General features: G+C 41.2%; 1 protein-coding gene across 1 annotated transcript in view; it reads left to right on the top strand.

Moving 5' to 3' along the window:
• The window catches only part of LOC126209905 (collagenase-like), a 391,700-nt gene extending 383,097 nt beyond the window's left edge, over nt 1-8,603 (top strand). The window contains exon 9 of the mRNA XM_049939026.1: nt 8,383-8,603. Within this exon, the coding sequence (XP_049794983.1) occupies nt 8,383-8,547 (165 nt within the window). The 3' untranslated portion in view covers nt 8,548-8,603. The remainder of the gene's footprint in view (nt 1-8,382) is intronic.
• Nucleotides 8,604-13,633: the final 5,030 nt, after the last annotated feature.

Raw genomic sequence — 13,633 nt, 5'->3', positions numbered from 1 at the left:
CACTAAATTTCGCTTCGTGTAATTTTTGTTTGTCTGCAAGGCTTTGACTATGTTTATGTTTGCTGTGAAGTTCCCTTTGCATCCGTAGCAGTTTTCTAACTGTATTAACGATCTGTTGCACTGTCTTGTTTATAACATCGTGTCAAAGTTCTGTTTATAGCTTAATTGGCAAAAGATTAGATGTATGCATTGGTTTACATACCTTACATGATGCTATTGGACATTTATGTTGGTAGCTAGTCCACTACACAATCTACAACTTTTCATCTGCAAATAGCAAAACGTAATTTTGATTTTTCTATTTATTATGTATTTACAAGCGGAAATAAGTATTTAACACGTTTTTTGTGTGTAGCATACGGTTTTGATGTCGCAGTGCTTTCTCATATGTTGTTAGTGAAGTGAATAGGCTGATTTCCTAACCTATGGTCGCTTGACACTGCACTTTCTTCGATTTTTCAAAACATAGACAGAGTTTTCTCCGCCATTACGTGTTTTTGTGGCTCGAGTTTGAAGTGTATTTGGAGTTCGTGGTGACTGGTTTGTGTGAGTGTGCTTGTGTGTGTGTGTGTGTGTGTGTGTGTGTGTGTGTGTGTGTGTGCGTTCAGGACTGGAGAAAAAGAGAGAGAGAATTTTTCTTTTTTTTCCTCTTGGGTAGTTTTCGTGTGGACAGTGGCGGATTTAAAAATTTTGCGCCCCTAGACACACCATGTTATATGCGCACGCCATGTTTTAAACAATAACTATTACCCGATCACTTCACAATTGCTGTTTTGGGTGGGAGCGCTATGAGCTGTTTACGTAGTCTGCTATTCATTGATCTAAAATGGCTCTGAGCACTATGGGACTCAACTGCTGAGGTCATTAGTCCCCTAGAACTTAGAACTAGTTAAACCTAACTAACCTAAGGACATCACAAACAGCCATGCCCGAGGCAGGATTCGAACCTGCGACCGTAGCGGTCTTGCGGTTCCAGACTGCAGCGCCTTTAACCGCACGGCCACTTCGGCCGGCTATTCATTGATCTGAAGGACGCGTTAGTGTCTAGTACTGCTCAATCAAAATGTAATAGGAACTGTACTTGGGGTGTACGGCAGCGGATAAAACTAACTTAAAACTGCATTGCGTTAACACTTCTTCCGTCGAAAGACAACGGAAACGAACACAAGGAAAATAACTATTCTTTAATGGCCTAAAAATTCAGTAGAGCGTGTAGGAGACATCGGATTTTTGTTGTACTTTCACTTTTAATATGTTCTTTTACACGATACCGTTGAAAATGAAAATAAAAAAGTTCTGTTACTATCTAAAAACTGAAGCGAACGTGTCATACATTAGAAATTAATACGTACTTTTACAGAGATGCGTTCAAAAATAAAGTTAAACTGTCGTTTTGCGATCTAATGACTTCAATGTGTAGCAGATAAAAAAAACACGTTCGGTTTTAATACGTGAATTTATAGGAAAGCGTAAGGAATGAAAATGAAACAGAGAATGAAATAGAGATTTCGGTGCACGAACTAATAACTAAATACAGCCGACTAACACAAAACTGAATTAGCTATTACATAATTTTACAGACTAGTGTGGAAAAATCAAATTGGTTTTATAATCTAATATTTAACGTCTAAAGCATTCGGGTCTGTGTAAGCTAGATGCTGCATAATAAGTGTACATAATACCTTTAATACATGTAACGGCTGAATAGTTTTGTACTGCAGCCAATGCTCTCACCATATCTCTTTTTAACGGCATTAGCAAAGCTTTTACGTATTTATCGACAGAACTGAAGTACGTTATTTATTAATACTTTTTCATCTGGGCGTATTCTCCGATAACGTATATTTCCACTATACATTTCAGATGACGCCAAGAATACGCATCAGTTGTGATATACTACAGTATGACTTGATTGTACAGCGCCCGGTTCTAGGCGCTACAGTCTGGAACCGCGCGACCGCTTCGGTCGCAGGTTCGAATCCTGCCTCGGGCGTGGATGTGTGTGTTGTCCTTAGGTTAGTTCGGTTTAATGCTCAGAGCCATTTGAACCATTTTGTGCAGCGCCGAGCGGCCTGGGTCATTCAGGTATTGTTTAGTACTGTCGGGCGCCTTCGGTCTTGTCTGCACGTAAACGAGGTTGTTCCGCGTTTTGCCATCGCCCGTTGTAAAATAAACAGGTACTACCTAGTTCGTAAATCCAATGAATGTGCTCTAAGTTATAATAAAAATCGCATGATAATCTTAAATTTTTAAAAGTAATATGAATAAATAAACAAAATCAGCAGTCAGCAAAGTTTGCGTCTGGCTTTGACGACAGAAAACTCGTTGATCTTATCTTCATAGTTCAGATGGTTATCAGTTAGGATGTCAGCTTCAAAGTGAAGAATGGACAAGGTGTTCAATCTATCCTCTGACAACGAAGAACGTAGGTACGATTTCAGTCTTTTAAGAGCCGAAAACGAGCGTTCTACTGAACAATTTGTAAGTGCTATACATAGAAATATTCTAAGAGCAATGTCAACATTCAATAACACGGACTGCAACCTCTCTTTTCGTAAAAATTCACTCATTTCAACTTGTATATCACTAAGCTCAAAATATTCCGAAAGTTCTGCGAATTGTACACATTCACTAGGGAAGGAAGGCTCTAAATCCGTGTCATATGACTCTTGGAGTTTGGCTGCACGTTCAGCAATATCGTCAGGTGAACTGTTCTTAAGGTAACTGAAAATTGTGAAGGAGTCCAACAGTGTTCTATAACTTTCCTTCCTCCACACTAATTTGGCGTACAAGTTGTCGAATACTGGGAGAAATGTTTAGATTCTCAATTCTTCCCTCCCAGTCAGCAAAACTTCTTCAGAGTCCGCTTCTTCGTCATCATGAAGTTTGCGTTTTCGTGATCTTTTATAGATGCATTCATAGTCTATATCAGTCACAATCTCCATGGATTTATTTTCATAATGTCGAACATGTCACGAATAGATGCAATAAATCCTACAAGTGATTCATATAATTCATGCACTATTTTAATATCAATATTTACACTTTCCAATTTCATATTTACGCTATTAAATCTCTCGAGTAAGTCCTTCCAAACTGTCATAATAGTACTGTTTCTAGTCAGCTGAGTTGATTCCATAAAGCTGAAGCCTCATTTCGCACAAGTGGTTTTTCAAATGTATCATTGGCAATATGTGTGATGGCATTGATAATGCCATCCCAGTTTTCATATAGACTCCTCTCTTGCTGACCAACATGTTTTTGATAAACTTTTTACCGTTTCGCTTCCTGGTTTCATGAAAGAAAGAAGTTTGTTCCAGTGCTGGGTAGAAGCAGAGAAAAACTTATAAAGTTTTTGCACTACATTGAAAAATTAATATGCTTCCCGACAACAGCTTGCAGCACTAGTGCCGACTAAGTGCAAAGAATGTGCTGCACAAGGCACATAATGCGCTTTCGGATTTCGTTCTTTAATGCGTGCCTACAAACCAGTGTAGGTTCCTGGCATATTGCTTGCATTGTTATATTACTGCCTCTACAGTCAGTAGTAGCAGTGGAATTTGTAGACAGGACTTTTAGTACGGCCTTAGCTAAGTTTTCGGACTTTTTCTTGTGTCCCTGGTTTGGTAAAAACAGAAGGGAAAGTTCAACTGACTCACCATTCTTGTTCTCATATCATAATATGAAAGATAATTAATCAGTATGTGAAATGTCCAAAGTAGAATCTACTGTCATAGAGAAATATTTGGCCTGTTTTTTTCACTTATGATAATTATTTTTATTCGTTCATAAGAAGCTCTACTCTTTCATCACAGATTTTTGAAGGAAGATAACTTTTATGTCCCTGCCCTAGATTTCCATATCGTTCAGTGTACTCTGCGAGAAAAGGATCAAACTCGTCTATAAGTTCAAGAGACATCATAAATTGACCATTATATAATGAATGGATTATTTCAACGTGTCCACGTAGGGGAAGTCCACGACTTGTTGGCTTCTTCACTACTGCAAAACACCCTTTTCAACACACTGCGCCAGTACATTTTTTCTGTATCAACATATGACTCGAAATGGTTATCTATTGTTCCAAGTGACTCTCTTCTTGTTAAGAGTGATAACTCAGAATTTTTGTGTTCAAGTGAATTCCCATGATGAAATAAAATATTAGAAATATTTTTCCAATCTGCAATACCATTAGTAGCAATCGCGGCCTTACCTCCAAACAATTTACATGATGCACAAAAAACAGCACCGTTGCTACAGGAGCATACTAGAAAATCACGCAAAAATGTTGATTCACCATTTAAAAGTTTATGGTAAAATACATTTTTGTTCAAATAACTGGTTTTATCACCTATTGATCTTCTTTAATTAGAAAAATCACCGTTATAGTTTTGATTAATGCCATGTTGTAAGAGAATGTCGACTGTTGATTCATTGACACACCATTCTGCAGGATCGTAACTAATGAGGTTATTTCTTTTTGTAATGTCTGACTCGACACTTAGTTTTTCGTGAAACTCGAAATCAGGAACAATTTGCTTTTCTTCATTTTTAACTTTTGTTTCGTCTGTATGTACTTCTTTCACAACAGCTGCAGTGCCGGAAATATATTCCATACTACGTGAACTCAGTCAATCCAGCAACATTTTTTGCGAAAAAATTATCTACTCTGCCAAGCGTTTTTTTGAACATCTCGTTCTCGCCTTTCCTTCGATAATTTCCGAAATGCCGCCCCACTTGATTTTGCACGTTTGCTTTTTCCACTGTTATTCATTTTAAAGGACTTACAAAATTGTCAACCAACAGTCAAAACAAAAGAAAAAAAAAATTGTAAAAGAAAAGAAAGAAGGACTGTATCCATATCCAATCGTACTACACCGCACATGAGCACAAAGCTTTTTACTTTAAACACGGACCACGTGCACAAAGATTTCTCCTTTAAACACGGAGCAGTGAACTAACCAACTCGGATTACTCGAGGTAACTGTGCTATGAAAGAACGACAATGCAGAATAATTTAATTTCATTGCCGCCTGTTTCTTTGTTGTCAGTTAACAGTAGACGCACACCTGCCGGCTGGAATTCGTCTCGTAAAGAAAATGGGACAGTCCTTTTTTGGCTTCTGTTTCCCACGTTGCCGGAATTTGAACTGCGACGCAAATATGTTCTGAATATTCTTAACACTGTCTTTCTAATTTAAAAAGCAAATAATTTTTGCAATTTCTTGCAGTGAGGTGTGCTGGATTGACTCTTATCCCACTTATTTATATAACATTTTAGCGCTTTTTGTGGGCAGGGAAGACAGATTACAAAGTTTAAGAGTCTTGTTGGCAGTTGATGTGTGTTGTCATTTGTGTGAACACTGCGGTTATGTCTACACGGAAATGCACCTTTTGTTCCAACATAAAATAAAAATAGCCTTCCCTCGAAGAAAAAAAGCATAGTTAAGAAGTTTAATATAAAATTTGCAATGCCATGTGCTATTCGTCTGCACAGGGTGGGAACTTTGATATCGTGCAGGCTGCACCACAATAAATGAGTCAAACAAAACTTGGTTTCTTCTTTTTTTGCCAAAAAAAGTAAATGCGAGTACGCTTCCTATAAACAACGTGTCCCAGGGTATCATGAACCTTCCTTCTGACAAACACATCAAGGAAGAGAAGGCAGCCATCTTCCTCCGTCTCCACCGTGAAACGAATATTTGGGTGGATTGAATTCGGGTGTTGTACAGCAACTGTTCAAATTCTTACTGCGATGAGACCAAGCAACAAACGTATCAGTAGAACGAAAAACCAGTTGCGACGTTCGCTTGCTTCATTTCTTCATTGATAGTCCTCCGTGGCTACGTACTGCGTTGTTGTTGTTGTTGTTGTGGTCTTCAGTCCTGAGACTGGTTTGATGCAGCTCTCCATGCTACTCTATCCTGTGCAAGCCTCTTCATCTCCCAGTACCTACTGCAGCCTACATCCTTCTGAATCTGCTTAGTGTATTCATCTCTTGGTCTCCCTCTACGATTTTTACCCTCTACGCTGCCCTCCAGTACTAAATTGGCGATCCCTTGATGCCTCAGATTATGTCCTACCAACCGATCCCTTCTTCTAGTCAAGTTGTGCCACAAACTCCTCCCCAATTCTATTCAATACCTACTCATTAGTTATGTGATCTACCCATCTAATCTTCAGCATTCTTCTGTAGCACCACATTTCGAAGGCTTCTATTCTCTTCTTGTCCAAACTATTTATCGTCCATCTTTCACTTCCATACATGGCTACACTCCATACAAATACTTTCAGAAACGACTTACTGACACTTAAATCAATACTCGAAGTTAACAAATTTCTCTTCTTCAGAAACGCTTTCCTTGCCATTGCCAGTCTAAATTTTATATCCTCTTTACTTGGACCATCATCAGTTATTTTGCTCCCCAAATAGCAAAACTCCTTTACTACTTTAAGTGTCTCATTTCCTAATCTAATTACCGCAGCATTACCTGACTTAATTCGACCACATTCCATTTCCTCGTTTTGCTTTTGTTGATGTTCATCTTGTACCCTCCTTTCAAGACACTGTCCATTCCGTTCAACTGCTCTTCCAAGTCCTTTGCTGTCTCTGACAGAATTACAATGTCTTCGGCGAACCTCAAGGTTTTCATTTCTTCTACTGGCTGAAAATTAGGGGATGTAAATTCAACCACTGACTATTGTAAATGATATAACCGACGGTTGCACAGTTGTTACTCACTTTCACTGTTCACAACAACCCCCCCCCCCCCCCGAAAATTACACAATTATATGGGCAGTTCACTATTGGTAAATGTTGATAACCCTCATTAACAGGTTGCAGGCAACATCAGCATACTGCTACAATAGTCTGCTGTCGAAAGCTGTGAGCAGTAAAAACCTAACCACACAGTTCACAGTTCTTGCAGAATAAGATGGTACGTGTGACACTATTTTTCAAATAAATTACACGGACACTGTCGTTAATTGTTCTAGCTCATGGTCTATTTGTGTCACACTTATTTCTCTGTTAAGTTGGTTCAAATGGCTCTGAGCACTATGGGACTCAACATCTGTGGTCATAAGTCCCCTAGAACTTAGAATTACTTAAACCTAACTAACCTAAGGGCATCACACACATCCATGCCCGAGGCAGGATTCGAACCTGCGACCGTAGCAGTCGCGCGGTTCCTGACTGAGCGCCTAGAACCGCTAGACCACCGCGGCCGGCTCTCTGTTAAGTGATGCATTGTTGTTAATCTAACCAATACATGTTTCACGTCTGAAAATCGGCTGCGGACTGACTTTTTTTGGGACCAAAAATCGGTCATAATAGGAACTGAAACTATACGTTGTTCGATGTATAAGTTACAGAAAATACAATTAAAACATAAATCTTTCAATTAACTGAATACATCGAAAAATTCATTCTTTTTAACAGTTCCTTCTACCTCAAAGGTTAGGCCGAATTATTTGTTTAAATAATGAAATTAACAGATATAGTCATACAGACAATAGTTTTGACAAATGTGGTAATTATTTTGGAATTAATTAATGGCTGGCATTGTTAATATGTTTTCGAATAGAGCCAAATAAATACTTTAAAGAATCCTAGTAGCTCTTCTTCCAAATGTTTATAATTACTACAGAATTTATATATGTTTATAAGACATGAATAGAATCTAAGGCACGAAAAAATTACTCATTTCACCCTATAATGATCTGTAGCAAAAAATATAAACTAGGCATGCTCGAAATAAATTAGGAAATTAATTACATACACAAAACTTGACCTGGTGCCGTATTCCTTAAGAATGAGGGCCAATCTTTCTCTTTTATGGAAATGCAGTTTATACTCATGAATGTTAATGGTTATCAGGCAAAAATGAGAACAATATGAATTTAAGGAGCCAGATGGCAAATACCGAGAGGAGGTAAAGAGATCCCAGATTGCTTCGTCACAGAGTCCAGGTTGCAAATATTTACTTTTTGTTCATTCGACGAGTAGTTTCGAGCCGAGACCCATTTTCAAATCAGGTGGAAAATGGGGAGTTATCTGTATGCACTGTAAATGTTCATTGTACATTTTTGACGTCTTCGGAAATGCCATTTTCGACTATGTTACGACGATTTAAAAATGGGTATCGGCCCGAAACTAGCCATCGAACGAATAGAAAGTAAAAATTTGCTGCTTGGACTAGTTTTTCGTTCTACTGATTAACACAAATTTCTGACCCAAGCTACACCAGCATGCTGCAAGTTCGTATACAAGAGTGTAGTCTATATATTTAAATAACCACGCAGACTTCCGTGGTTTCTCGAAGTCTTCCATAAAACGCCAGTGTGGGTTCACTCAGCTCTCAAATACCTGTCTGTATTGCAGGGCGACAGTGGCAGCGCCCTGGTCGTGAAGAATAAGAAAGGTTACAAGCAGATCGGCGTGGCCAGCTTTGTCTCTGTCAAGGGCTGCGAGGAGACTGGCCAGCCGGCCGGCTACACCAGAGTCACCTCCGTCCTCGACTGGATCAAGAAAACCGCCGGATTTTAATGAGCAACTATGTGCAGCGAATTTAAAACTTCCGATTCTGTTTGTTACAAGTATGATGGATCTTAAATAAAATTTTAATAAATCAGGCCCATGACATGTAATAACTGACAAAAGCATGGTGTCAGAAACTTCTTCTATCCTCCGCCGTCCTTGTGTAACATACACATCCTATATACAAGGTGTTACAAAAAGGTACGGCCAAACTTTCAGGAAACATTTCTCACACACAAAGAAAGAAAATATGTTATGTGGACATGTGTCCGGAAACGCTTACTTTCCATGTTAGAGCTCATTTTATTACTTCTCTTCAAATCACATTAATCATGGAATGGAAACACACAGCAACAGACCGTACCAGCGTGACTTCAAACACTTTGTTACAGGAAATGTTCAAAACGTCCTCCGTTAGCGAGGATACATGCATCCACCCTCCGTCGCATGGAATCCCTGATGCGCTGATGCAGCCCTGGAGAATGGCTTATTGTACCACAGCCGTCCACAATACGAGCACAAAGAGTCTCTACATTTGGTACCGGGGTTGCGTAGACAAGAGCTTTCAAATGCACCCATAAATGAAAGTCAAGAGGGTGGAGGTCAGGAGAGCATGGAGGCCATGGAATTGGTCCGCCTCTACCAATCCATCGGTCACCGAATCTGCCGGACGGAGTGGCCGAGCGGTTCTAGGCGCTACAGTCTGGAACCGCGCGATCGCCATGGTCGCAGGTTCGAATCCTGCCTCGGGCATGAATGTGTGTGATGTCCTTAGGTTAGTTAGGTTTAAGTAGTTCTAAGTTCTAGGGGACTGATGACCTCAGCTGTTAAGTCCCATAGTGCTCAGAGCCATTTGAACCATTTTTTTGGTCACCGAATCTGTTGTTGAGAAGCGTACGAACACTTCGACTGAAATGTGCAGGAGCTCCATCGTGCATGAACCACATGTTGTGTCGTACTTGTAAAGGCACATGTTCTAGCAGCACAGGTAGAGTATCCCGTATGAAATCATGATAACGTGCTCCATTGAGCGTAGGTGCAAGAACATGGGGCCCAATCAAGACATCACCAACAATGCCTGCCCAAACGTTCACAGAAAATCTGTGTTGTGTTGATGACGTGATTGCACAATTGCGTGCGGCTTCTCGTCAGCCCACACATGTTGATTGTGAAAATTTACAATTTGATCACGTTGGAATGAAGCCTCATCCGTAAAGAGAACATTTGCACTGAAATGAGGATTGACACATTGTTGGATGAACCATTCGCAGAAGTGTACCCGTGGAGGCCAATCAGCTGCTGATAGTGCCTGCACACGCTGTACATGGTACGGAAACAACTGTTCTCCGGTAGCACCCTCCATACAGTGACGTGGTCAGCGTTACCTTGTACAGCAGCAACTTCTCTGACGCTGACATTAGGGTTATCGTCAACTGCACGAAGAATTGCCTCGTCCATTGCAGGTGTCCTCGTCTTCTAGGTCTTCCCCAGTCGCGAGTCATAGGCTGGAATGTTCCGTGCTCCCTAAGACGCCGATCAATTGCTTCGAACGTCTTCCTTTCGGGACACCTTCGTTCTGGAAATCTGTCTCGATACAAACGTACCGCGCAACGGCTATTGCCCCGTGCTAATCCGTACATCAAATGGGCATCTGCCAACTCCGCATTTGTAAACATTGCACTGACTGCAAAACCACGTTCGTGATGAACACTAACCTGTTGATGCTACGTACTGATGTGCTTGATGCTAGTACTGTAGAGCAATGAGTCGCATGTCAACACAAGCACCGAAGTCAACATTACCTTCCTTCAATTGGGCCAACTGGCGGTGAATCGAGGAAGTACAGTACATACTGACGAAACTGAAATGAGCTCTAACATGGAAATTAAGCGTTTCCGGACACATGTCCACATAACATCTTTTCTTTATTTGTGTGTGAGGAATGTTTCCTGAAAGTTTGGCCGTACCTTTCTGTAACACCCTGTATATACTAAGATGGTATCTGTTCTTTCGGACATGTCCGAAAGAACAGATACCATCGGTGACCATGCAGCTCGTTAGAAGGAAATTGCAATGAAATGTACACCCTTAGCTGCTTACAGGCGTTGACATACGTCAACGGGGACAGATCAAAATAAGTGCCCCGACAGGGACTCGAACCCTGGATCTCCTGCTTACATGGCAGACACTCTAACCATCTTTTTTTGTGTATATTGTTCGTTATTGATCGTTGTGTTCGGTCGTTGCGGACGTCGCAAGACATCCTGTTCAAGTTCGGAGGTTGATCCTTCCACTCAGTTTTTTATTACAGGGGCCAACCGGCTCTCTGACCGAACACGCTGAGCTACCGTGCCGGCATCCATCTGAGCCACCGAGGACACAGAGGATAGCGCGACTGCAGGGATTTATCTCTGGCACGCCTCCCGCGAAACCCACATTCTCAACGTATTGTCGGACAGATACCATCTTAGTATACGTATAGTTGAGGCTCAACGGACATGTCCGAAAGAACAGACACCATCTTGGTATATATATATATAGTTAAGGCTCACCGGCCACTTGGCCATCTTCTTCTTCTGTGCGAATGCACAAACAGTGCCCGAACTCTTACGGGAATCGGCAACGCGCCGCGAGTAATGAGTATAATGGGCGGGGGCACTACGAATGTAGTGCGGGACAATACGTTGAGAATGTGGGTTTCGCGGGAGGCGTGCCAGAGATAAATCCTTGCAGTCGCGCTACCCTCTGTGTCCTCGGTGGCTCAGATGGATAAAGCGTCTGCCATGTAAGCAGTGGTCCCGGTCGGGGCACACATTTTCAACTGTTCCCGTTGACATATGTCAACGCCTGTAAGCAGCTAAGGGTGTTCATTTCATTGTAATTTCATACACATCCTACTTTCACTTTTTTCCAGCTTACAAAATAAACTAAACAGGCCGATTGTAACATAACTTACATGAAGATGGTTTGAAAAGTTCTCTGAATCACCACGAGAGGTCAATACTAGCGCAGCGAGTTTTCCACGCGATATTCATTGGACTGTTGCCTGTAAACACGTACCACGTCAGTGCTCTTGGAAGAAGCCGTGGCGGTGACGTGGCTCTGTTGTTGTCCCCACGTTGTGATTTGCGAAGATGGAAAAGAATCGAGATTCGAGCAGCGATTAAGTACTTCGTGAAGAAAGGTGTGAAAGCTAAGGACATTCATGCCGATTTCCAGAATACACTGGGGGACTCTGCTCCTTCATATTCAGCTGTTGCCAAGTGGAGAAATGAATTTAAATTTGGTCGGGAGAGCTTAGATAATGATCTGCGCAGTGGTCGGCCAAGATGTGTCAGTACTCCAGAAATCATTGCAAAAGTGCACAAAATGATCATGGAGGATCGCCGATTGAAAGTGCGTGAAATTCCTCTCGCTTGCCAAATGTCATCTGAAAGGGTACATCACATTTTAATGAAGAATTAGAAATGAAAAAGTTATTGCGAGATGGGTGCCGCGATTCTTGACGCGGCATCAAAAACGCGTGAGAGTGGACATATCGGAACAATGTTTGGCCCGTTTTAGGATAAACGAACAAGAATTTTTGCGCCGGTTTGTGACCACAGATGAAATTTTGGTGCACTACTACATCTAGAGACAAAACAACAGTCAAAGCAGTGGAAACATGCTGATTCTTCGCTATCAAAGAAAGCAAAGACAGTTCCTTCGGCGGGAAAGGTCACGGAATCAGTGTTTTGGGATGCGGAGGGGATTCTGTTTTTAGATTACTTTTGGGCAAACAATTACTGGAGAATACTGTGCTAACGTTCTGGACAAATTGCAACAAAAGATGCGAGAAAAAAGGCCAGGTTTAGCAACGAAGAAAGTTATCTTCCATCAAGACGATGCGCGCCCGCACACATGTGCCATCGCCATGGCAAAAGTATACGAACTAAGGTACGAACGGTTGCGACACCCGCCGTATTCACCTGATACGGCTCCGTCAGACTTCCATCTCTTCCCAAAGCTGAAAATTTTTCTTCGTGGACGAAGATTCATAGCCGGAGTTGACAACTATTTTGCAGACCTGGAGGAAACTCATTTTCCAGATTGGATCAAGGCACTGGAACATCGTTGGACAAAGTGCATTAATCTACAAGGAGACTACATTGAAAAATAAAAAAATTAAGTGATGTATTTCTTTTTCTGTTCCATTTCGAGAAATTTTCAAATGACCCTCATACTTACCCCACATGTTTTCTTTTCGTTTGTGGATGTGGCAACATCTCCTTGAGAGAACCTGTTTACTGCAGTTTAGCATGGAGAAGAAATAAAAACTTTGAGGTTCGCCGATGACATTGTAATTCTGTCAGAGGCAGCGAAAGATCTGGAAGAGCAGCTGAACGGAATGGACAGTGTCTTGAAAGGAGGATATAAGATGAACATCAACAAAAAAAAAAAAAACGAGGATAATGGAATGTAGTCGAATTAAGTCGGGTGATGCTGAGGGAATTAGATTAGGAAATGAGACACTTAAAGTAGTAAAGGAGTTTTGCTATTTGGGGAGCAAAATAACTGATGATGGTCGAAGTAGGGAGGATATAAAATGTAGGCTGGCAATGGCAAGGAAAGCGTTTCTGAAGAAGAGAAATTTGTTAACATCGAGTATAGATTTGTGTCAGGGAGTCGTTTCTGAAGGTATTTGTATGGAGTGTAGCCATGTATGGAAGTGAAACATGGACGATAAATAGTTTAGACAAGAAGAGAATAGAAGCTTTCGAAATGTGGTGCTACAGAAGAATGCTGAAGATTAGATGGGTAGATCATATAACTAATGAGGAGGTATTGAATAGGATTGGGGAGAAGTTAGTGGCACAACTTGACAAGAAGAAGGGATCAGTTGGTAGGACATATTCTGAGGCATCAAGGGATCACCAGTTTAGTATTGGAGGGCAGCGTGGAGGGTAAAAATCGTAGAGGGAGACCAAGAGATGAATACACTAAACAGATTCAGAAGGATGTAGGTTGCAGTAGGTACTGGGAGATGAAGAAGCTTGCACAGTATAGAGTAGCATGGAGAGCTGCATCAAACCAGTCTCAGGACTGCATGTCTTCG

The sequence above is a fragment of the Schistocerca nitens genome, chromosome 10, assembly GCF_023898315.1.
Source record: "Schistocerca nitens isolate TAMUIC-IGC-003100 chromosome 10, iqSchNite1.1, whole genome shotgun sequence".
In the NCBI taxonomy this organism is placed as follows: domain Eukaryota; kingdom Metazoa; phylum Arthropoda; class Insecta; order Orthoptera; family Acrididae; genus Schistocerca; species Schistocerca nitens.
The sequence above is the reverse complement of the archived record's forward strand: the minus strand, read 5'-3'. Positions and strand labels throughout refer to the sequence as shown.